The sequence below is a fragment of the Pelophylax lessonae genome (genome assembly GCF_965119305.1).
Source record: "Pelophylax lessonae genome assembly, chromosome: 5".
Lineage (NCBI taxonomy): Eukaryota > Metazoa > Chordata > Amphibia > Anura > Ranidae > Pelophylax > Pelophylax lessonae.
Genome location: NC_138772.1, coordinates 251116989 through 251143219, shown reverse-complemented (window position 1 = coordinate 251143219; position 26231 = coordinate 251116989). Strand labels below are relative to the sequence as shown.

General features: G+C 46.2%; 1 protein-coding gene across 1 annotated transcript in view; it reads right to left on the bottom strand.

Annotated features, from left to right (window-relative positions):
• The window catches only part of SLC9A3 (solute carrier family 9 member A3), a 342657-nt gene that overhangs the window by 173034 nt on the left and 143392 nt on the right, over positions 1–26231 (bottom strand). The window contains exon 4 of the mRNA XM_082257740.1: positions 10081–10159. Coding sequence (XP_082113866.1) covers positions 10081–10159 — 79 coding nt within the window. The remainder of the gene's footprint in view (positions 1–10080; positions 10160–26231) is intronic.

Below are 26231 nucleotides of genomic sequence, written 5' to 3'. Positions count from 1 at the left end.
GCTCTCATATGAGCCCGAGACTGCTGCCTCCAAGACCCTGGCCGAATCACCATCATCCTCCAAGAGCTAGCGGTGTGCAAACACCATGTGGCCCTCGAGATAGTATTTTTGCCAATTGGGTACTACCAGCCCTCCCTGACCCCAAGTTTCCAGAAATACCTTTTGAGCCAATGTGTGGAGGTGAGGGGGACCAAGGAACGGAGCCAATGAGACCATCTATTTTCTTAAAATAGGACATAGGGAACCTTATTGGAGCATGGCGTAAAAAATAAAGGATAACAGGGAGAATTTTCACCCTAATAAGGTTTATTCTACCTATTCAAGATAAGGGAATATTTTTTCAGGCCTGGATTCTCTGCTTTAGGAATGTGAAAAGTGAGGTCAGATTCAGGATCATATAGTCCGCTATGTCGGCAGTAATCTGAGCCCTCATGTAGGTCAACTTGGATACCCATTGCAAAGGGAGCACTGAGACCGCTACCATTCTAGCTCCCTAATCCAAGGGAATAATCCAAGGGAAAAATACAGGATTTGGACCAGTTTACCCTTAGTCCAGAGTAGGTGGCAAAAGCATTCAGAATACGCAGCACCACTTGCATGGAGGGCCCCGGATCACTAGGAAAAAAGTCAGGTCATCAGCGTACAACGCAAGGCATACTTTAATTGTATCCACCTCAGGGGTAGATCAAAGTGATATCGCCAAGGGTTCCATCATTTTGTTTTTGTAAAATTATTTTTATTAAAGTTATAAGCAAGAAAACATATACAATACAATACAAAACAAAACTAAAAACAGAGAAAAACAACAAACAGGCACCTCCGAACGTGAGGTAACCATATACATTCAAAAAACCAATCCAGTCCCAACTCCCCCCACCCCCAAACCCCCAACCCCCAACTAAACCCAGGCAACTCAACCTAAATAGGCTGGACTCTTAAGGCACGGGACGACTGAACCAAACTATGCTCAGCATTCAGTCGCCCCAACCCTCCAATTAAAACTCAACTAGGTGGACAGTACTGAGGCAGCAGAGCTATCTAGTGGCCGAAAAGCAGAACAAAAACAAGCATGTAGAATACAATGGTTGTCCAAATACAATTACCCCACTGTATCAGAAGATTCCACCCATGCCCTCCACACCTTCTCAAATTTTTTTGGGCACCCCATTGAAAGATAGGCCGCTTTATATAGAGGCAAGACAGCATTTACCAACCTCTTCCAAAACAATAGGGAAGGGGGGACACCTTCTTCCAGTGCAACAGTATGGCTTTTTTAGCATAAAACAACAGGATGGTCAGTAGAGTCCTATGTGCCACCGAGGGGACCACCTCCTCCACCAGACCCAAAAGACAAATGCTCGGGGTCATCGGGACGGAGGTCATCAGCACCCCCCCCCCCAGAAAGGAGTTAACTTCCAACCAGTATCGCTGGTCACAATCCCAAAATACGTGCATCGCATCCGCCGGGGAGGCGGAGCAGCGCCAACATTCAGCGGAGGAGGTTGGGTAAATTTTGGCTAAACGAGCAGGTGTATAATACGCCCTATGGATAAACTTAAATTGTATAAGCTTGTCTCTGGCAGCTATTAAATGTTTGAAGGGTTCAACCCACATATCGTCCCAGTCCTCACCCTGGAGATCAGGAATTTCTGCAGTCCACCGTTCCCTACATTTGACGATACTCGGAGGAGTCAGTTTGAAAAAGTCCTTGTACACAGTGGACAGCGTCTTAGTAAGGTCCGAATTAGTCATAATTAACTCCAGGTCAGACGGCAAAGGCTCAATCTTGGAATCAGCAAATTGACACCTAAACGCATGGCGTAGCTGCAAATACCTAAAAAAATGGGTTGTGGGCAGGTCATGACGAGTTCTCAAATTGTCAAAGGTGAGTAGGTCCCCCTTTGTGGTTATGTCTCCTAATGTCTTAACCCCTACAGTAGCCCACACCATAGGATCCGGCAGTTGATAAAAATGAGGGAGCATGGGATTCATCCAAAGGGAGGTAGACACTCCCCTGTACAATGCCAGCCGTAAGCTCTAGTAAGAACCCAAGTGAGCCGCTTCGAGAACCGTGGCAGAGTCCTCCGCATCAGCCCTCAACCAGCGCCGCGCAAACACCATTTGCTCTGCCAGGTAGTACTTACGCCAATCCGGGAGAGCAAATCCCCCACTACCCAGAGGGTCCTGGAGTGCCCGTAGGCCTATCCTAGGAACCCAGAGAGACCAAAGGAAAGAACTAATGATACTATCTAATTTGTGAAAAAAACGTTTTTGGGACACACAAAGGAGAATGGCGCAAAAAATACAACACTACCGGAAGAAATTTCATTTTTAGCAGGGCAACTCGGCCCATCAGGGAGAGCGGGAGCCTCTTCCACACTTGTACCAGCTGCTGGAGCCTAGGAACGAGCGGGAGGAGGTTTAAGGTATAGTAGTCCCTCGGGTGTCTAGTTACACGGACCCCCAGGTAGGTAAAGGCGTCAACCCAACATAGGGAAGGGCCATCGCCTGCAACCGGTCTAGGCATCTCAGTCAAGGAGAGTATCGAGGACTTCCCCCAATTCACCTTGAGCCCTGAATACTTACCAAAATCATCCAAAATTTGCACAACAGCTCGCAATGAGGGACCGGGGTCGCTAAGGAATAGTAGCATGTCGTCGGCATATAATGCCACACACTCCCTAATAGAGCCCACTCGGATAGCCTCAAAGCCTTGTGAAGAGCGCAGTGCAATAGCAACAGGTTCAATGGTAAGGGGGAACAAGAAGGGGGAAAGGGGGCAACCCTGCCAGGTCCCCCTACCCACCCTAAAATACACAGAGGTCGATAAACCTAACCGAATGGCTGTACGAGGGGAGGTATATAGCAATTTCACTCAGGTCCTAAACTTGGAGCCAAAACCCATTTGTTTCAGGAAAGCATGCAAAAAGGCCCAATCGGCAGAGTCAAAGGCCTTTTCAATATCAATAGAAGGGTTTCATCATTAACGCAAAAAGGAAAGGCGATAGAAGACACCCTTGTCTCGTACCTCTCCCTATAGGAAAATAGAGGGAAACATAGAATTGACGCCTGATCACCACCTGAGCACTACTATACAATAGTGCTACCCACCTGCAAAGTGCAGACCAAAACCCATCAGTTCCAGAAACTTGGGCATGTACTGCCAGTCCACAGAATCAAATGCTTTTTCTAGGTCAATAGACACTAGAACCCTTGTGGACTGGCCATCATGAGGAACTTAAAGGTGTGTGAAGACCCTGTGTAGCTTGGAGTCTGTAGATTTTCTAGGCATTATGCCTGTCTGGTCAATATATTTTAGGGACAGAATGACCCTGGCTAGTCTGGTGGCTAAAACCTTAGTGAGGATTTTAAGATCCATATTTAAGATCAACAGGGCTATCGGTATATAAGAGGAGCAGTCATAGGATCTTTCCCAGCCTTAAGCAAAAGAATCATATAGGCCTCCAACATTGATGGGGGGAGGGTTTGTTGCTCTAGAAAATGTTCAGAAAGAACACAAAGTCAAGGAGCCAGCTTCTGCGCATAGGTCCTATAAAGCTCAACCGGGAACCCATGTGGCAGTGTCAATCTCCAGAGGAGTCATTTTTGCCTCCAGGGCATCTCTATCAGATTTGGAGAGTACTGGTAACACCATGTCACTAAGTACAGTAGTTTCCCCAAGGAGTCAACGTATAAACTCATTCAGAATACCTGAGGGATGGCAGATTGCAGTTGTGTGGAAACTTTTTCAACCTGCATCCAATCCGGGGGCAATTTACATACTCCTCCACCAGTGCCTGCAGGGAATCTAAGATAAACAGACAACGGGTTATGGTCGGAAACACCCCCCACCAAATATGAGACATCCCCAATTAAAGATAAGAATTGAGAGTTGCCAAAGGCCATGTCCAGCCTAGCAAGGGATTGGTGAGTTCTGGAAAGATGAAAGTAACATTAACTAGAGGATGTTTCCAGGGTCATACCTAATGTAGATCTGCCGCTAAAGCCCAGGAAAGAAGCTCAGTAGAGCAGGGCCTATTGGAGTTGGATGAGTCCAAGGTGGCATCCATAATAGTATTATAGTCCCCCACAAGCACTGAAGGAAAATGAGCAAATGGGGCTAATTTGGTCAGTAATTCATAAAGTAGGTGAGACTGAAAAGTAGGAGGCAAATAAACATGAACTAATACCATTTTGTGATGGAGGATATTGGAAACCTCTGCCACATATCGAACCCCCCCCCCCCCCCGGATCAGAGATCACCTGATGTATAGTGCAAGGAATTGATTTATCTATAAGAATTGAGATGTCTCTAGCAAACAAGGAGTGGGTGGGTTGTAACAGTCATTGAATCGAAGGCCTGCATAGGGCTAAAACCCTGCTACCATCAAGGTGAGTCTCCTGGAAAGGTTTGATGTGTGGCTTGAGCAGTTTAGGAAATTGAAACACAGCAGTGCTTTTAAACAGACCATTAAGCCTTCTAACACACTATGAAACCATTTTAACATTTCTAGCCATTGGTAGTGGCGAGGCAAGCAAAGGTCAGGATATAAAATCAATAGACAAGATAAAATATTCTAAGAGAGATCATCCATCCACCTTTGTAATTGGGATTGTGGAAACCAGCATGACAAATAAAGGGAGACCAATAAACAGAACCACTAACCATCCCAGATGTTATACTAGAAAACTAAAAAACAGTTCCAGTATGCAGCCTATTCCCATAACTTAACCAACAAAATGGAGCACAACTGTTGTGCACGATAGTCCAACTGTCCTTGTTGACATGTAGGACCTCTCGGACAAGCACTGTAGGAAAGAGGGGAATTGCGACAGTGCATTTACACCCCAACTCGGACAAATGCAACTCATGCCCTCTGAGTAGGATTGAAGCATAAATGGATGCCCAGCAGTGTCAAAAGCAACAAAACAAAATAATCCCTGAGTCAAGGGAGCAACTGCAACCCCTTGAAAGATGAAATCATATCCAGACCTGCAAAATTTAAGATGGGCATCAGATAGGTAGGCAGCTGTAGTATTTTATGGAAGCGGCTTGAATCCCTATGGGACAGTATCCAACCATTCACTAGCCTCCTGCTGGTTGTCAAAAACTTCACAGTGCCCATATGCTGGACTATGAGCCTGCTGGAATAGAGCATGCTGTATTGAAGGCCTTTATCCCTCAAGCATTTCTGGATGTCATTGGGTTTCAGACTAAAAATCTGGGAACATCATGACAAATGGTTGATGCGGACCACCAATGCCACTTTACAGGCATCTATGGCTTCCAGGATCGGTTTTGTGATCACTCTAGTGTCAGCCTCGGATGTTGAAGGAGGCCTAGGGGGCTCGAGCCCGGAGTAGGTGCTGCCACTGGAGAATCCATCCCCGTGGCCTGTGAGTAGAAGCGAATGGAAGCCACGGTTGGTGGCAAAATAGCAGAGGAGGAGCTTGATTTCTGGCCTCGCACAGATCCTGGAGGTCGAGGATCTGCCAGGAATACTTGAATGCCATATAAAGATTGGCTGACAGGGTGCAGCGGTGAATGGTAGCAGCCGGATCGCGGGGTGAAATTGCTCTGTGGGCAGGATGATTTTCAGAGCAGTACAGAGCTCTGGAGAAGTGCAACCAGCCTCGTTCACATCCCGGTCATGCCCCCACATAAAATGGATTAACCACTGCACGTCCGTACACTTTCACCCCCTTCCAGTCAAGGCTTATTTTCAGTTTTCAATACTGTCACAATGACAGCCTGAGATATAGCATTTTTCTTAATATGATAGCCAGGGAAGCAGGTGTGGAAGATGCGCATATTAAACATTGCCCAGACAGCACGGGTTACACATTTAAGCGAAGTAGTTGTGAGAGCAGGAAAGATAGTTTGTTTGTTTTGTTTTTTTTAAGGGTGACTCTGCCTTTTTGGCTCCTTAGTGTCGTATGGTGGAGTTCTCTGATCACCTTATGCTGTCTGTTATTCTCAATGCTTTAGATATGCCACCTAAAGGAAGGGGTATTTGGAGGATGAATTTGGCTCTGCTTGATGATGAGGAGGTAAGACATTCTATGAGGATTTTTTTCAGGCTCAGGTAACCATCCTGGATTTCTGCAGCAAGTCAGACTGGTGGGAGCTTGCCAAAAGCTGGATCAGTGGGGTTTTCAAGGCCAAAGGAAAAAGGAAACTGCTTGGTAAGTACATTGCCTACTAGCATCTCCACAGAAAACCTGATTGCCTTGTCTGGAGTGGTGGAGATTCAGGGGAGATCTCTGAAGTGAAACTTATCCTTAGGAAGTATCGGAATATAAATTGGGCCCAAAGTGTCAATAATTTGTGTGGCCACCATTATTTCCAGCACTGCCTTAACCCTCTTTGGCATGGAGTTCACCAGAGCTTCACAGGTTGCCACTGGAGTCCTCTTCCACTCCTCCATGATGACATCACGGAGCTGGTGGACTTTAGAGACCTTGCGTTCCTCCATCTTCCGCTTGAGGATGCCCCACAGATGCTCAATAGAGTTTAAGTCTGGAAACATGCTTGGCCAGTACATTACCTTTACCCTTAGCTTCCTTAGCAAGGCAGTGGTCATCTTGGAGGTGTGTTTGAGGTCATTATCATGTTGGAATACTGCCCTGCGGCCCAGTCTCAGAAGGGAGGGAATCATGCTCTGCTTCAATATGTCACAGTAGATATTGGCATTCATGGCTCCCTCAACTGTAACTCTCCAGTGTCATGCAGCCCCAGAACATGACACTCCCACCACCATGCTTGATTGTAGGCAAGACACACTTGTCTTTGTACTCCTCACCTGGTTGCCGCCACACACACCATGTGTTGACACCATCTGAACCAAATAAATGTATCTTGGTCTCATCAGACCACAGGACATGGTTCCAGTAATCCATGTTCTTAGTCTGCTTGTCTTCAGCAAACTGCAGGCTTTCTTGTGCATCATCTTTAGAAGAGGCTTCCTTCTGGGACGACAGCCATGCAGACCAATTTGATGTAGTGTGCGGCATATGGTCTGAGCACTGACAGGCTGACCCCCCACCCCTTCAACCTCTGCAGCAATGCTGGCAGCACTCATATGTCTATGGCCCAAAGACAACCTCTGGATAAGACGCTGAGCATGTTCAGTCAACTTCTTTGGTCGACCATAGCGAGGCCTGTTCTGAGTGAAACATGTCCTGTTAAACTGCTGTATGGTCTTGGTCACCGTGCTGCAGCTCAGTTTCAGGGTCTTGGCAATCTTTTGTTATAGCCTAGGCCACATGTAGAGCAGCAATTCTTTTTTTCAGATCCTCAGAGAGTTCTTTGCCATGAGGTGCCATGTTGAACTTCCAGTGACCACTATGAGAGAGTGAGAGCGATAAGACCAAATTTAACACACCTGCTCCCAAATAACACCTGAGGCCTTGTAACACTAACGAGTCACATGACACCGGGGAGGGAAAATGGCTAATTGGGCACATTTTGGACATTTTCACTTAGAGGTGTACTCGCTTTTGTTACCAGTGGTTTAGACATGAATGACTGTGTTGAGTTATCTTGAGAGGACAGCAAATTTACACCGTTATACAAGCTGTACACTCACTACTTTACATTGTAGCAAAGTGTTATTTCTTCAGTGTTGTCACATGAAAAGATATAATATAATAATAAAATATGTACAAAAATGTGAGGGGTGTACTCACTTTTGTGAGATACTGTATATATGTTTGTTTGCATATGTTTGTATGATAGAAGTTTGCAGGGCTTCACTACACTGAGAAAACTTTCAATGCAAACTGAACAGCCTATTTGCCTTTAGCAAATCATCCCCAGTATGTTTTGATATTGGGCTCAAGATGATTAATATCCAGCTCAGTGGTGAATCAGAAAATATTTGCTGAAAGACACAGCTTTAACCAATCTGATTTTGCTTTTGGCCCTCTACTAGAAACCTCTCACTCTATCAGCCTCCACCAAAATTTGTTCTGAGTTCATTGATAGCATTATATTCTGTATCCCAGAGACTTAAATATTACTGGTATCTCCTACATTTTCAACAAAACTTTCTTTAAATCCGCTAATTCTTGTTCTTTTTCAGCACATCCCCTGTTGGGTGGAAGGGTAAATATTTTGATAAGAGGGAATCTCTGCGCATGACTCTGTGAAGAATGCCTAAAGGTTCATGCACATTGAGTTTTTAAAGGCTTTAACCACTTTACCACCGGAGGATTTTCCTGCTTTACGTCCAGGCCACTTTTTGCAACTTGGCACTGCGCGACTTTAACTGACAATTGCGCGATCATGCAACCCTGTACCCAAACAAAATTTATGTCCTTTTTTTCCCACAGACAGAGCTTCCTTTTGGTGGTATTTGATCACCTCTGCGCTTTCCATTTTTTGCGATATTAATAAAAAAAGAGCGAAACTTTTGCAAAAAATTGACATTTTCTACTTTGACAGTTAAAAAATATCCAATATAGTCAATTTTTGTCATATATTTAGGCCAAAATGTATTTAGCTTTATGTCTTTAACAAAAAAATTCTCAATCTGTGTATTTTTAACCGCTTTAAGACCGGAAGATTTTACCCCATTCCTGACCATATATTTTGCGATTCGGCACTGCGTTACTTTAACGGACAATTGTGCGAGACTGTACCCAAATTAAATTTATGTTCTTTTTTTCCCCACAAATAGAGCTTTCTTTTGGTGGTATTTGATCACCTGTGCGATTTTTAATTTTTGAAAAAAAGAGCGACAATTAAAAAAAAATACGACAATACATATTTTTGGTAAAAAAAAAAATTCACAATAAGCGTATTTTGATTGGTTTGCGCAAAAGTTATCGCGTTTACTAACTACGGGAAAGATTTGTCATTTTTATTGTTTATTTTTTTTTTACTAGTAATGGCGGCGATCTGCGATTTTTTTTGCTGGACTGTGACATTGCGGCAGACAGATCGGACCCTAACTGACATTTTTGACACTTTTGGGGGTACCAGTGACATTACTACAGTAATCAGTGCTATAAATATGCACTGTTACTGTAATAATGACACTGGCAGGGAAGGGGTTAACTTTCTTGGTGATCAAGGGGTTAAATGTATGCCTCATGCTTACTGACGTGTGTGGGGGGAGGGGATTGTGTGACACAGACACAGATCGCAGGTTCAGCTATGCTGAATCCTGTAATCTGTCCCTGTCTGTCACATAGGAGATCTGCCCGCTTTGTTTACACAAGCGGGCGGATTTCCTCACTTGATCCCCGACGATCGGGGAAGAGCGGCGGTGATCACCGCCTCTCCTCCCCTGGCCCGACTCCCGCTGTGTCTGAATACAGTGGGAGCGAGCCTCCGGCAGCACGCGCGCGACGCTGAGAGAGGTGAGAGTTTGGTGATGTAGGTCTACGTCGGCAGACGATCATGAGCCACTTTGCCGCAGTACCAGCTCAGTGAGCGGTCGGCAAGTGGTTAATTATGCCTGGCATAATTTCTTTGTTATTTCCCATACCCAGAGGGCTGTATGTGCTGCATACAGCCTGCCATACAAGCGCATAGCTGTATATGGACATGCCCTTGTAAACACCTATACCTCTCTACCTCTCTATGGCTTTTCCCCATCATATGTGCTCCTGACGTATTTGCCTTTTGTAAATACTTCAGACCCCATGTGCCCAGGAAGCCACACTTGCTGTGTACAGCATGCCATATAAGTAAATGGCTCTACTGAATTTTAAATGGCATATAACGGCAACAAAAAATGTAAATAAAACAATATTTTACTCTCTAGATAGCAGATAAAGTTAAACTTTTGATTGTAGGATTGTTTTGAATTTTTTTGTAGATTTAAAAAAATAAAGAGCCTCTGGCTCTTTAAAAGCTCCATTCCTGATTTTAAACCTGCATTACAGTATTATACTTAACAAGCAGTTGGGCTTGTAAGGCTATGTAGCCCTAAGTTCCCAGAAAGTCTTTCTTTTAAAATATGGAGTTTTCACAACCAAGTGACATTTTCAGTTTTCTTGTTGTGACTGTAGATGCAATAAAAGCAGTAGAAAATACAATATTGATGTAATATTTTTTAAACCTTTACATACCAACACCTTTGACGCAATCCACACCTGTCACATTTTCGCCTCCAATAGCAACAAAGGAATCAAAAACGTTGTATAATACCTACAAAAAGATAGATATCAGATTATAATTTTTGTGTGCTTGAAAAGATTGTACTTTTATTTTCTTGTAAAATTTGTTGTTATCCAGAGATCACACACAGGTAGTGTTGAGCGAACACGGACTGTATTATTCGTGTTCGTACCGAATAATTGGATTTTTTTTACCCGAACACGGACACGGACACTTTACTGTATGTTCGGGTAAAAATCCGTGTTCGGTCGTTTTATTTCCGGGTTTTGCATGCTTTGGCGCTCTTTTCATGGCGGGCTTTCAACAGCCAATCAACAATCGTTTAACTGGTGTGCCTTAAGCCATCCCAGCCATGCCTGCAAATGTCTTAGTAGCTGTGATTGGCCGTCTGAAGCATGTGACCAAGTCTTTATAAGTTCGAGGCAGCCGCCGCAGCAGCGTCATTCTGCTGCTTAGCTAAGGGACAGAGCACACATCAATGTGCTGGCTGCTGATTAGGGAAAGATAGGCAGGAAAAAACCATTTGTGTCCGGATAGAATTGAGGGACAGGTCGGAGTGTTTAGGCAGGGCGAGTTGTAGGCATTTTAGGGATAGAGTCTGCTGAATTATAGGGTCAGTGTCTTCTACAAACTACAATCGATATTGCTGTGTGGGGGGTGGGGTGAATCTGCACTCAATCCTGATCTACGATCTCTTCTCAATCCTGTTAGGGACAGAGTCTGCTGAATTTTAGGGAAACTGTGTTCTACAAACTACAATCGATATTGCTGTGTGGTGTGGGATTGGAGATAGGCAGGTGTCAGTGATCCACATCCATTTTTCTGTGTGTGAGCTGCAGTGAACACAATCTTTTTGGGCTGCAGTGAACACAATCTTTTTGGGCTGCAGTGAACACAATCTTTTTGGGCTGCAGTGAACACAATCTTTTTGGGGTGCAGTGAACAAAATCTTTTTGGGGTGCAGTGAACACAATCCTTTTTGGTGTGCAGTGAACACAATCTTTGTGGGGTGCAGTGAACAAAATCCTTTGTGGGGTGCAGTGAACACAATCTTTTTGGGGTGCAGTGAACAAAATCCTTTTTGGGGTGCAGTGAACAACATCCTTTTTGGGGTGCAGTGAACACAATCTTTTTGGGGTGCAGTGAACAAAATCCTTTGTGGGGTGCAGTGAACACAATCTTTTTGGGGTGCAGTGAACACAATCTTTTTGGGGTGGAGTGAACAACATCCTTTTTGGGGTGCAGTGAACAAAATCCTTTTTGGGGTGCAGTGAACAAAATCATTTTTGGGGTGCAGTGAACACAATCTTTTTGGGGTGCAGTGAACACAATCTTTGTGGGGTGCAGTGAACACAATCTTTTTGGGGTGGAGTGAACAACATCCTTTTTGGGGTGCAGTGAACAACATCCTTTTTGGGGTGCAGTGAACACAATCTTTTTGGGGTGCAGTGAACACAATCTTTGTGGGGTACAGTGAACAGAATCTTTGTGGGGTGCAGTGAACACAATCTTTGGGGGGTACAGTGAACACAATCGTTTTGGGGTGCAGTGAACACAATCTTTGTGGGGTGCAGTGAACACAATCTTTTTGGGGTGGAGTGAACAAAATCATTTTTGGGGTGCAGTGAACAACATCCTTTTTGGGGTGCAGTGATCAAAATCCTTTTTGGGGTGCAGTGAACACAATCTTTTTGGGGTGCAGTGAACAAAATCCTTTGTGGGGTGCAGTGAACAGAATCTTTGTGGGGTGCAGTGAACACAATCTTTGGGGGGGTACAGTGAACACAATCTTTTTGGGGTGCAGTGAACACAATCTTTGTGGGGTACAGTGAACAGAATCTTTGTGGGGTGCAGTGAACACAATCTTTGGGGGGTACAGTGAACACAATCTTTTTGGGGTGCAGTGAACACAATCTTTGGGGGGTACAGTGAACACAATCTTTTTGGGGTGCAGTGAACACAATCTTTGTGGGGTGCAGTGAACACAATATTTGGGGGGGTACAGTGAACACAATCTTTTTGGGGTGCAGTGAACAACATCCTTTTAGGGTGCAGTGAACACAATCTTTGTGGGGTGCAGTGAACAACATCCTTTTAGGGTGCAGTGAACACAATCTTTGTGGGGTACAGTGAACAGAATCTTTGTGGGGTGCAGTGAACACAATCTTTGGGGGGTACAGTGAACACAATCTTTGTGAGGTGCAGTGAACACAATCTTTGTGGGGTGCAGTGAACACAATCATTGTGGGGTGCAGTGAACTCAATCTTTGTGGGGTACAGTGAACACAATCTCATACTTCTGAAGATTTGAGGGTGCTGCCTGTTCCATACTCCCCCTACTCCTCATCTAGCCTTTTAGGGGTACAAACAATAGTAATTGGGGCCTAGTGTGGTTGTGTACGTGTGATATACATACACTTTTTTTGGATCATATTTTCTATTCCGCTATTTAATCAAAAACCTTTGGGGATCAGTTAAATTGGGGGATAGTCTGTGTTGGTACGTGTGAGAGAGATCCACCTTTCCAAGTTGTTGGGGTTCATCTCATACTTCTGAAGGTTTGAGGGTGCTGCCTGTTCCATACTCCCCCTACTCCTCATCTAGCCTTTTAGGGGTACAAACAATAGTAATTGGGGCCCAGTGTGGTTGTGTACGTGTGATATACATACACTTTTTTTGGATCATATTTTCTATTCCGCTATTTAATCAAAAACCTTTGGGGATCAGTTAAATTGGGGGATAGTCTGTGTTGGTACGTGTGAGAGAGATCCACCTTTCCAAGTTGTTGGGGTTCATCTCATACTTCTGAAGGTTTGAGGGTGCTGCCTGTTCCATACTCCCCCTACTCCTAGCCTTTTAGGGGTACAAACAATAGTAATTGGGGCCTAGTGTGGTTGTGTACGTGTGATATACATACACTTTTTTTGGATCATATTTTCTATTCCGCTATTTAATCAAAAACCTTTGGGGATCAGTTAAATTGGGGGATAGTCTGTGTTGGTACGTGTGAGAGAGATCCACCTTTCCAAGTTGTTGGGGTTCATCTCATACTTCTGAAGGTTTGAGGGTGCTGCCTGTTCCATACTCCCCCTACTCCTAGCCTTTTAGGGGTACAAACAATAGTAATTGGGGCCTAGTGTGGTTGTGTACGTGTGATATACATACACTTTTTTTGGATCATATTTTCTATTCCGCTATTTAATCAAAAACCTTTGGGGATCAGTTAAATTGGGGGATAGTCTGTGTTGGTACGTGTGAGAGAGATCCACCTTTCCAAGTTGTTGGGGTTCATCTCATACTTCTGAAGGTTTGAGGGTGCTGCCTGTTCCATACTCCCCCTACTCCTCATCTAGCCTTTTAGGGGTACAAACAATAGTAATTGGGGCCCAGTGTGGTTGTGTACGTGTGATATACATACACTTTTTTTGGATCATATTTTCTATTCCGCTATTTAATCAAAAACCTTTGGGGATCAGTTAAATTGGGGGATAGTCTGTGTTGGTACGTGTGAGAGAGATCCACCTTTCCAAGTTGTTGGGGTTCATCTCATACTTCTGAAGGTTTGAGGGTGCTGCCTGTTCCATACTCCCCCTACTCCTAGCCTTTTAGGGGTACAAACAATAGTAATTGGGGCCTAGTGTGGTTGTGTACGTGTGATATACATACACTTTTTTTGGATCATATTTTCTATTCCGCTATTTAATCAAAAACCTTTGGGGATCAGTTAAATTGGGGGATAGTCTGTGTTGGTACGTGTGAGAGAGATCCACCTTTCCAAGTTGTTGGGGTTCATCTCATACTTCCGAAGGTTTGAGGGTGCTGCCTGTTCCATACCCCCCCTACTCCTCATCTAGCCTTTTAGGGGTACAAACAATAGTAATTGGGGCCTAGTGTGGTTGTGTACGTGTGATATACATACACTTTTTTTGGATCATATTTTCTATTCCGCTATTTAATCAAAAACCTTTGGGGATCAGTTAAATTGGGGGATAGTCTGTGTTGGTACGTGTGAGAGAGATCCACCTTTCCAAGTTGTTGGGGTTCATCTCATACTTCTGAAGGTTTGAGGGTGCTGCCTGTTCCATACTCCCCCTACTCCTAGCCTTTTAGGGGTACAAACAATAGTAATTGGGGCCTAGTGTGGTTGTGTACGTGTGATATACATACACTTTTTTTGGATCATATTTTCTATTCCGCTATTTAATCAAAAACCTTTGGGGATCAGTTAAATTGGGGGATAGTCTGTGTTGGTACGTGTGAGAGAGATCCACCTTTCCAAGTTGTTGGGGTTCATCTCATACTTCTGAAGGTTTGAGGGTGCTGCCTGTTCCATACCCCCCCTACTCCTCATCTAGCCTTTTAGGGGTACAAACAATAGTAATTGGGGCCTAGTGTGGTTGTGTACGTGTGATATACATACACTTTTTTTGGATCATATTTTCTATTCCGCTATTTAATCAAAAACCTTTGGGGATCAGTTAAATTGGGGGATAGTCTGTGTTGGTACGTGTGAGAGAGATCCACCTTTCCAAGTTGTTGGGGTTCATCTCATACTTCTGAAGGTTTGAGGGTGCTGCCTGTTCCATACTCCCCCTACTCCTCATCTAGCCTTTTAGGGGTACAAACAATAGTAATTGGGGCCCAGTGTGGTTGTGTACGTGTGATATACATACACTTTTTTTGGATCATATTTTCTATTCCGCTATTTAATCAAAAACCTTTGGGGATCAGTTAAATTGGGGGATAGTCTGTGTTGGTACGTGTGAGAGAGATCCACCTTTCCAAGTTGTTGGGGTTCATCTCATACTTCTGAAGGTTTGAGGGTGCTGCCTGTTCCATACTCCCCCTACTCCTAGCCTTTTAGGGGTACAAACAATAGTAATTGGGGCCTAGTGTGGTTGTGTACGTGTGATATACATACACTTTTTTTGGATCATATTTTCTATTCCGCTATTTAATCAAAAACCTTTGGGGATCAGTTAAATTGGGGGATAGTCTGTGTTGGTACGTGTGAGAGAGATCCACCTTTCCAAGTTGTTGGGGTTCATCTCATACTTCTGAAGGTTTGAGGGTGCTGCCTGTTCCATACCCCCCCTACTCCTCATCTAGCCTTTTAGGGGTACAAACAATAGTAATTGGGGCCTAGTGTGGTTGTGTACGTGTGATATACATACACTTTTTTTGGATCATATTTTCTATTCCGCTATTTAATCAAAAACCTTTGGGGATCAGTTAAATTGGGGGATAGTCTGTGTTGGTACGTGTGAGAGAGATCCACCTTTCCAAGTTGTTGGGGTTCATCTCATACTTCTGAAGGTTTGAGGGTGCTGCCTGTTCCATACTCCCCCTACTCCTAGCCTTTTAGGGGTACAAACAATAGTAATTGGGGCCTAGTGTGGTTGTGTACGTGTGATATACATACACTTTTTTTGGATCATATTTTCTATTCCGCTATTTAATCAAAAACCTTTGGGGATCAGTTAAATTGGGGGATAGTCTGTGTTGGTACGTGTGAGAGAGATCCACCTTTCCAAGTTGTTGGGGTTCATCTCATACTTCTGAAGGTTTGAGGGTGCTGCCTGTTCCATACCCCCCCTACTCCTCATCTAGCCTTTTAGGGGTACAAACAATAGTAATTGGGGCCTAGTGTGGTTGTGTACGTGTGATATACATACACTTTTTTTGGATCATATTTTCTATTCCGCTATTTAATCAAAAACCTTTGGGGATCAGTTAAATTGGGGGATAGTCTGTGTTGGTACGTGTGAGAGAGATCCACCTTTCCAAGTTGTTGGGGTTCATCTCATACTTCTGAAGGTTTGAGGGTGCTGCCTGTTCCATACTCCCCCTACTCCTCATCTAGCCTTTTAGGGGTACAAACAATAGTAATTGGGGCCCAGTGTGGTTGTGTACGTGTGATATACATACACTTTTTTTGGATCATATTTTCTATTCCGCTATTTAATCAAAAACCTTTGGGGATCAGTTAAATTGGGGGATAGTCTGTGTTGGTACGTGTGAGAGAGATCCACCTTTCCAAGTTGTTGGGGTTCATCTCATACTTCTGAAGGTTTGAGGGTGCTGCCTGTTCCATACCCCCCCTACTCCTCATCTAGCCTTTTAGGGGTACAAACAATAGTAATTGGGGCCTAGTGTGGTTGTGTACGTGTGATATACATACACTTTTTTTGGATCATATTTTCTATTCCGCTATTTAATCAAAAACCTTTGGGGATCAGTTAAATTGGGGGATAGTCTGTGTTGGTACGTGTGAGAGAGATCCACCTTTCCAAGTTTTTGGGGTTCATCTCATACTTCTGAAGATTTGAGGGTGCTGCATGTTCCATACTCCTCTTCCTCATCCTCCCTTTAGGGTAGGAAAAAATTTAATCGGGCCTAGTCTGTGTTTGTACGTGTGAGATACACAGTTTTTTATCCTATTCCGCTATTCAATACACACCCTTTTGGTGTAAAAAACATTAAATTGCGGCATAGTTTGCATATTTGACATTTGCATATATTGTGCCTTGTTGCGCTGTTTTGGGTACTCCACCAACATGGCCAGTGGCAATGACGCCATTCTCAGCTTAACTATCCCACTTCTATGCCTCCTTGAAAAAACAATTTGGGCGATGATGGAAGAGGATGTGGCACAGGATGAGGAGGAGGAGGAGGAGGAGGAGGAGGATGAAGAGGTAACATTTCAAAGGCTTTCAGGGCAGTCATTCGCAAGGGGCTCCGAGGGTGGGTTCCTGCACACACAAACGCCAGGGACACAATTGTCCAGCAGGGGCACAGTTCTGGAGGATGAGGAGGATGAGGAGGAGGAGGAGCTGGAGGAGGAGATGGAACCATGTTCACAGCAGGGTGGCACCCAGGCCAGCTCATGGCCATCACTGGTGCGTGGCTGGGGGGATACAGAGGACACGGACGATACACCTCCCACAGAGGACAGCCTTTCGTCGCCTCTGGGCAGCCTGGCACACATGAGCGATTACATGCTGCAGTGTCTCCACAACGACCGCCGAGTTGCCCACATTCTAACTTGTGCTGATTACTGGGTGGCCACGCTGCTGGATCCCCGTTACAAGGACAACGTACCGTCCTTAATTCACTCACTGGAGCGCGATCGCAAGATGCGCGAGTACAAGCGCACGCTGGTAGACGCCATGCTGCTGGCATTCCCATCTGACAGCGGGGCCACAGTGGAAGCACAAGGCAGAGGAGGAGGAGGAGGAGGTCGCCAACGCAACCAGGGCACCGCCAGCACCTCAGAAGGCAGGGTTAGCATGGCCGAAATGTGGAAAAGCTTTGTCAGCACGCCACAACAAACAGCAGCACCAGCAGCTCAGATGGAACGTCTTAGCAGGAGGCAGCATTTTACCAACATGGTGGAGCAGTATGTGTGCACACGCCTACATGTAGTGAATGACGGGTCTGCCCCCTTCAACTTCTGGGTCTCCAAATTGGGCACATGGCCTGAGCTTGCCCTTTACGCCTTGGAGGTGCTGGCGTGCCCTGCAGCCAGTGTATTATCTGAACGGGTATTTAGCACGGCTGGGGGCGTTATAACAGACAAGCGCAGCCGCCTGTCCAGAGACAATGTGGACAAGCTCACGTTCATTAAAATGAACCAGGCATGGATCCCACGGGACTTTTCCGTACCTTATGCAGAATAGCAATGGATACCGACCTTACCCACCCATTGTTCCATTTTTGCTCTTTCTCACTCTTTTGGGGTGTACCCTCATTTAAAATTTTTGAAAAGAAGCAGTGTTGGCTACCTCGTCCTCCTCCTCAGGGCCAGATTAATGTAGGGGCTATTGGAGCTGCAGCTCCAGGCCCCTACCTTTTATATAGGCCCCGGGTTGGCCATATTCACTGTTACCGCTCTTCTGTCACTTGTAAACACAGAAGTCTGGCTTCTATGCTCGCTTCCCCAGGCAGCACCCTCAGAACCTCCCCACACAGCGTGAAGGCCGGACAAGGAGGGACAGTTGGCGATGCATGGATGTGTTTATGGGCTTCAGAGACAGCATCCCATGTTGAATTAGGCATGCATGGCTGCACCCTTCCTCCTCTGGGTGCATGGCAAGGCACGGCCCTTAAGGCCCTTCAAAATCCTCAGCACCAAGCCCATGATGCTGTTAATCCGGCCCTGGTCCTCCTCCACCGCCGCTTCCACCTACACCGCCCATAGGTGTGCGCAGCCTATTGCATTAAGGTGTGCACCCCAAAGTTGAAATACACATGCATGTGTTTGCCAGCAGGCAGAGTAATGTATCGGGGCCATGTACCTGTAGGCAAGGAGAAATAGAGCAGAGCAGGTCCCAGGGAGATCTTTCCCATCTCCTCACTGGCAATGCTATGTGCCCTAGGTGATTAGGGTGTGCCCAGGCACACCCAGCACACCCTGTGCGCACGCCTATGTCACCGCCACATCCACCACCACCTCAACCTCCCTCCTACTCCATATGGGCCTCGTCCTTCAGAGATGAAGAAGAACATTGTTTTATTTTTCTGTTTTTTTTTGTTGTTTTAAGTTATTTCCCTATCCACATTTGTTTGCAGAGCACTTGCCATGCTCTTAATTACGTTTTGCTGCCATTTGCAGCACTCTAGCCCTTTCCTTTGGTGTTTTAGAGCCATTTTAGTGCCTTAAAGTTCGGGTCCCCATTGACTTCAATGGGGTTCGGTGTCCGGGAAAAGTTCGGTAAAAGTCCGGGACACGGACCCGGACTTTTTTTTAAAGTTCGGCCGAACCCGTCGAACACGGACATCTAGGTGTCCGCTCAACCCTACACACAGGCTATCAAATTGTGTTATTGTACATCACTTGTTGTTTTGCTCTTCTTAGATCAGCAAATAAATCTTAGCAAAGATTTAAAAAAAAAATGTCATTTCAATGAAATTTCAGGTTTTGATTATGTATTCTTAATGAACTGTTTACTGACCACAGAGAGCAAAGAGGCCTCTGTGCAAGAACAAGTTGTGGGTCTTTCCATTCATTGGAGGAGGAAGGCTGGGAAGGTGGGGGAGATTTGTGCGGAGAGGAACGCTGGGAAAGTGGGGAGATTTGTGCGGAGAGGAAGGCTGGGAAAGTGGGGAGATTTGTGCGGAGAGGAAGGCTGGGAAAGTGGGGAGATTTGTGTGGAGAGGAAGGCTGGGAAAGTGGGGTGAATTGTGCAGAATGGAAGGCTGGGAAAGTGGGGAGATTTGTGTGGAGAGGAAGGCTGGGGAAGTGGGGAGATTTGTGTGGAGAGGAAGGCTGAGGAAGTGGGGAGATTTGTGTGGAGAGGAAGGCTGGGAAAGTGGGGAGATTTGTGTGGAAAGGAAGGCTGGAAAGTGGGGAGATTTGTGCAGAATGAAAGGCTGGTAAAGTGGGAAGATTTGTGTGGAGAGGAAGGCTGGGGAAGTGGGGAGATTTGTGTGGAGAGGAAGGCTGGGAGAGTGGGGATATTTGTGTGGAGAGGAAGGCTGTGGAAGTGGGGAGATTTGTGTGGAGAGGAAGGCTGAGAAAGTGGGGAGATTTGTGTGGAGAGGAAGGCTGTGAAAGTGGGGAGATTTGTGTGGAGAGGAAGGCTGGGAAAGTGGGGAGATTTGTGTGGAGAGGAAGGCTGGGAAAGTGGGGAGAATTGTGTAGAATGGAAGGCTGGGAAAGTGGGGAGATTTGTGTGGAGAGGAAGGCTGGGAAAGTGGGGAGAATTGTGCAGAATGGAAGGCTGGGAAAGTGGGGAGATTTGTGTGGAGAGGAAGGCTGGGGAAGTGGGGAGATTTGTGTGGAGAGGAAGGCTGGGAGAGTGGGGAGATTTGTGTGGAGAGGAAGGCTGGGAAAGTGGTGAGATTTGTGTGGAGAGGAAGGCTGGGAAAGTGGGGAGATTTGTGTGGAGAGGAAGGCTGGGGAAGTGGGGGGATTTGTGTGGAGAGGAAGGCTGGGAAAGTGGGGAGATTTGTGTGGAGAGGAAGGCTGGGGAAGTGGGGGGATTTGTGTGGAGAGGAAGGCTGGGAAAGTGGGGAGAATTGTACAGAATGGAAGGCTGGGAAAGTGGGGAGATGTGTGGAGAGGAAGGCTGGGGAAGTGGGGAGATTTGTGTGGAGAGGAAGGCTGGGGAAGTGGGGAGATTTGTGTGGAGAGGAAGGCTGGGGAAGTGGGGAGATTTGTGTGGAGAGGAAGGCTGGGAAAGTGGGGAGATTTGTGCGGAGAGGAAGGCTGGGAAATTGGGGAGATTTGTGTGGAGAGGAAGGCTGGGAAAGTGGGGAGATTTGTGCAGAATGGAAGGCTGGGAAAGTGGGGAGATTTGTGTGGAGAGGAAGGCTGGGGAAGTGGGGAGATTTGTGTGGAGAGGAAGGCTGGGGAAGTGGGGAGATTTGTGTGGAGAGGAAGGCTGGGAGAGTGGGGAGATTTGTGTGGAGAGGAAGGCTGTGGAAGTGGGGAGATTTGTGTGGAGAGGAAGGCTGGGAAAGTGGGGTGAATTGTGCAGAATGGAAGGCTGGGAAAGTGGGGAGATTTGTGTGGAGAGGAAGGCTGGGGAAGTGGGGAGATTTGTGTGGAGAGGAAGGCTGAGGAAGTGGGGAGATTTGTGTGGAGAGGAAGGCTGGGAAAGTGGGGAGATTTGTGTGGAGAGGAAGGCTGGAAAGTGGGGAGATTTGTGCAGAATGAAAGGCTGGTAAAGTGGGAAGATTTGTGTGGAGAGGAAGGCTGGGGAAGTGGGGAGATTTGTGTGGAGAGGAAGGCTGGGAGAGTGGGGATATTTGTGTGGAGAGGAAGGCTGTGGAAGTGGGGAGATTTGTGTGGAGAGGAAGGCTGAGAATGTGGGGAGATTTGTGTGGAGAGGAAGGCTGTGAAAGTGGGGAGATTTGTGTGGAGAGGAAGGCTGGGAAAGTGGGGAGATTTGTGTGGAGAGGAAGGCTGGGAAAGTGGGGAGAATTGTGTAGAATGGAAGGCTGGGAAAGTGGGGAGATTTGTGTGGAGAGGAAGGCTGGGAAAGTGGGGAGAATTGTGCAGAATGGAAGGCTGGGAAAGTGGGGAGATTTGTGTGGAGAGGAAGGCTGGGGAAGTGGGGAGATTTGTGTGGAGAGGAAGGCTGGGAGAGTGGGGAGATTTGTGTGGAGAGGAAGGCTGGGAAAGTGGTGAGATTTGTGTGGAGAGGAAGGCTGGGAAAGTGGGGAAATTTGTGTGGAGAGGAAGGCTGGGGAAGTGGGGGGATTTGTGTGGAGAGGAAGGCTGGGAAAGTGGGGAGATTTGTGTGGAGAGGAAGGCTGGGGAAGTGGGGGGATTTGTGTGGAGAGGAAGGCTGGGAAAGTGGGGAGAATTGTACAGAATGGAAGGCTGGGAAAGTGGGAAGATGTGTGGAGAGGAAGGCTGGGGAAGTGGGGAGATTTGTGTGGAGAGGAAGGCTGGGGAAGTGGGGAGATTTGTGTGGAGAGGAAGGCTGGGGAAGTGGGGAGATTTGTGTGAAGAGGAAGGCTGGGAAAGTGGGGAGATTTGTGCGGAGAGGAAGGCTGGGAAATTGGGGAGATTTGTGTGGAGAGGAAGGCTGGGAAAGTGGGGAGATTTGTGCAGAATGGAAGGCTGGGGAAGTGGGGAGATTTGTGTGGAGAGGAAGGCTGGGAGAGTGGGGAGATTTGTGTGGAGAGGAAGGCTGTGGAAGTGGGGAGATTTTTGTGGAGAGGAAGGCTGGGAAAGTGGGGAGATTTGTGTGGAGAGGAAGGCTGGGAAAGTGGGGAGATTTGTGTGGAGAGGAAGGCTGGGAAAGTGGGGAGATTTGTGCAGAATGAAAGGCTGGTAAAGTGGGAAGATTTGTGTGGAGAGGAAGGCTGGGGAAGTGGGGGGATTTGTGTGGAGAGGAAGGCTGGGAAAGTGGGGAGAATTGTACAGAATGGAAGGCTGGGAAAGTGGGGAGATTTGTGTGGAGAGGAAGGCTGGGAAAGTGGGGAGATTTGTGCGGAGAGGAAGGCTGGGAAATTGGGGAGATTTGTGTGGAGAGGAAGGCTGGGAAAGTGGGGAGATTTGTGCAGAATGGAAGGCTGGGAAAGTGGGGAGATTTGTGTGGAGAGGAAGGCTGGGGAAGTGGGGAGATTTGTGTGGAGAGGAAGGCTGGGGAAGTGGGGAGATTTGTGTGGAGAGGAAGGCTGGGAGAGTGGGGAGATTTGTGTGGAGAGGAAGGCTGTGGAAGTGGGGAGATTTTTGTGGAGAGGAAGGCTGGGAAAGTGGGGAGATTTGTGTGGAGAGGAAGGCTGGGAAAGTGGGGAGATTTGTGCAGAGTGGAAGGCTGGGGAAGTGGGGAGATTTGTGCAGAGAGGAAGGCTGGGGAAGTTGGGAGATTTGTTTGGAGAGGAAGGCTGGGGAAGTTGGGAGATTTGTTTGGAGAGGAAGGCTGGGGAAGTTGGGAGATTTGTTTGGAGAGGAAGGCTGGGGAAGTTGGGAGATTTGTTTGGAGAGGAAGGCTGGGGAAGTGGGGAGATTTGTTTGAAGAGGAAGGCTGGGGAAGTTGGGAGATTCGTTTGGAGAGGAAGGCTGGGGAAGTGGGGAGATTTGACTTGACACGCAGTTCTAAGCCTCCACTCATTATTTGGCGCCGCTGTACTGCTCTCCTCTAGTGAAGGTGTGTCTGGGGGTGGAGTTTGGGCGTGGTTGAGGGTGGGTTTGGGCGTGGTTGCGGGGCAGGGATTTGGGCGGGGAGAGTGAGTTCCTGCACCTATTTTCTGAGAAAAAAGCCCTGCTGCTTACTATGATCTACCCTCTTCACCTTCTTCTTCTACTGCCTGAGTGGCTCTTCCTGTGACCCCTAGCCCGGCGGATTGCACGGACAGCGCTCTGCGGACGAGTCGGCTGGCTGTGTGCTGCTGTCTGCACACTGGGACTGCTGGGACTTGTAGTCCTCTACTGGCTGTGTGTGCTGCTATCTGCACACTGGGAAGGCTGGGACTTGTAGTTCTGTACTGGCTGTGTGTGCTGCTATATCGGCACTGGGACTTGTAGTTCTGTATTGGTTCCATGCTGCTATCTGGACACTGGGACTGCTGATGTGTGCTGCTATCAGGAGAGGTTTAAAGGAGCAGCTTAGAGCGGCTGGGACTTGTAGTTCTGTACTGGTTGTGTGCGCTGCTATCTGTACACTGTTTATGAGCAGTGTATAGATGTATAGAGCACTCTTCTCACTGATTACCATTGTATAGAGTACTGTTGACAATTAACACCATACTAATGTGCTATGAGTTGTGGCTACAGTAATAAGGCACTGTTCCTTGATTACTGAAGGCCCCTTTCACACTTGTGTGACCTCAAAGTCACACAATTTTTTACCGTGTTTTCTGCCGCGAAGCAATACCTATTACATTTTTCTTTTTGCGCCCCCCCCAAAAAAATTTTGAGCACCAGCCGCCACTGCATTTAGATGAAAATTGTGAGATTTCCATTAAACTTTTGTAGGGGTCACCCCTGCAAGGGCCTCTACATTTGTCCCAGGTTCTTCTTCCAAATAGGTGCAATGGCAGCCAGGCACACAGCAACAGTCACTCCTCTAGCTCAATAAACAGCCTAGGGGTTGTCTGAGTGATACTCTAGAAAGCTGAACAGTAACAAGAGGACACTCTTTTCTCTGCAGCTACTTCCTAAACCAGTCCCTTTAGCAATAGCTCAGGTAATAGACAACACTGGGACACCATAAGCAATGTTCTAGGCCAGGCAAACCTTAGTTTTATTGCACCAGGGGTTAACAGCAGCAACAGTCACTAGGATCCTTTACTCTGGTCTGAGGAAGTGTTCCCAGGTACCTGGATGCATCCCCTCGGTCTCGGGCAGACAATGCCTCAAGGAATCTTCTAGACTGGAAACCTAGTGTAACCCCCTCTCTTCTCTTCATGGATTCTAGCAGATCATGGCCGGACCTAGGGGGGGTGCCGGGGTGGGCTGTGCTCCCCCAGGTGCGCCTCACAAGCCAACAGCCCCCCTTCTGCTTCTTTGCTGTGGCTAGCAAAGAGGACAAACGAATGCATAGCAATGAATCAAAGTAAATCTTTTCACTTGAGACCAGAACTTTCACTACAAACAGCCTTATTTACTGCCAAGCTGACTGTGTATATCAATCTCCAATCTATGATAAACATTAACTGCACAGGTTGAAGGAAATAACATTTCTTGATTCCCCCATCAAACAGTTAGTGTTGATGAGGAAATCCCTCTTGGTGCACTATTGTATTCTGACAGTGGGAGGTTTCCCCACCATCAAAAAACAACCTACCAGGCTGGGTGTACTTAAGTCAAACGATAGACTAACTTCAGTACAACCAGCCTGCCCATAGATGGCTCACAATTCAGCCAGTTCAGCAAGAACCAGCTGAATTTCAATCCATCTATGGATGGCTTTAGAAGTGCCCCCTTCCTTTTATCTGCCATGCTTATTGCCTATAATTCAAGAGGGACTCTTGGGACCCTGATGTAAAGGGACACCCTCAGAACCTGATATAACTTTGTAAAGTCAGGGGACTCTCCTTTAAGGGAGTGACTCTAGGGACCCTGATGTGAGGAAGGGGGCTCTGGAGACTCATGAGGTAAGGCTGAGGAACCCAAAGGGACCTGATGTAAGGGAGTGGAGGGACTCTAGGGAACCTAACGTTAGGGGGGTGACTCTGGGCACACTGAAGTTAGGTGGGGATTCTGTGAAGCCTAATGTAGAGGGGTGCTCTGGGGACACTGCTTGAGGGGGAACTCTGATGGGATTCTTGATGTAAGGTGGGCTTTTCCTGATGCTAAACTCTGTGTTGTTTTGATGTTACTTACTCCTGACCCCTACACTCTACATTATGTTGTACATAACACAGTCCTGACCATAGTGTTCATTGTCCAAACAGTTGCTGGATTTAATAAAGTTCTTCATTATGAAGGAAGGCTCAGACAGACAAGTGATCACTTTTAGTGCGCAGTACAGCATAAGTGATGGAAACGTTTACATTTTTAAAAAATGATCCCTCATTCTGAGGTTTATGTGTATCTGTTAGAATGTCACTTGTGACACAATAAATACTATTTTGTGGGTACAAAGACTGTGGTATATGTGTGCAAAGTATACAGCAACTAGATACAGATTTTGTTTAATCATTCTCCTTTAAGCTCCTCCCTCTGTTAGGGAAAATCTGTCCTCTGCATCACTTACTACTGACCCCTGTCCTCTGCCCTGCTAACCCCATGCACTGCCCTGCTTGACCACTGTCCTCCACCCTGCTAATCACTGCACACTGCCCTACAAACTACTGACCCTTTCCTCTGCCCTGCTGACCCCCTGTACACTGGCCTGCTGACCTACCATCCTCTGCCCCCCCAACATTTTTACTGCACCCCAACATTAGACAGGCTAGAAACAGCCCTGATTCAGCTGCTGATTTGCTTAATCCAGCCCACTACATTCAAGAATCCTCCAGAAGACAGGGGAAAATAAATCAAACCTGCAGCCAGTAAAACCCAGAACAGCCCAAAGCAATCACACCCTGCTCAACTGATTACAAGAAAGACACAAGAAGTAAATTTGCCTTATCTAACTAGCAAACTATCTAGGAGGGTTCTAAACTTTGAAACCATCACTGTAAAAGGGAAAGGTGAAAGGAAGTTTGTGATTTTTAAAGGTGCAATATGCTTTAACCCTTTTACTGTTTTGAGTCATTTTTCTTAGTTTGAGCACTCATACTAAAATGCTCATTTTTTAACACTTAAAACCCCAAAACGTATATTTCATGTATCCTGGACCTGTTGTGTCAGAAATAGCTCCTTGTCAGACAAATGATTTTATATTTTTCCCAAAAAGACAGAAAAAAAATAAAAGTGAAATACAAAATATAAACCGTGTATAATCAGAACAAAAAGGAAAAAAAAAAATCTAAAGAACATTAAACTATTCTAAACGCCACCCCTGAAAAGCACATCTTCTAAATAAAGAAAAAAAAAAAAAAAGTTTCTTTTTAAAAAAAAGAAAAAAAAACATGATTTAGCTAAGCAGCTCAGTAAGTAAAACTGAAAGCTGGCAAAATTATGCTGATGACAAAATCATCAATTTCACAGCAAAATCTATTTAACCAAAATCACTTTTCATTTTTCCGGTGAAGAGTA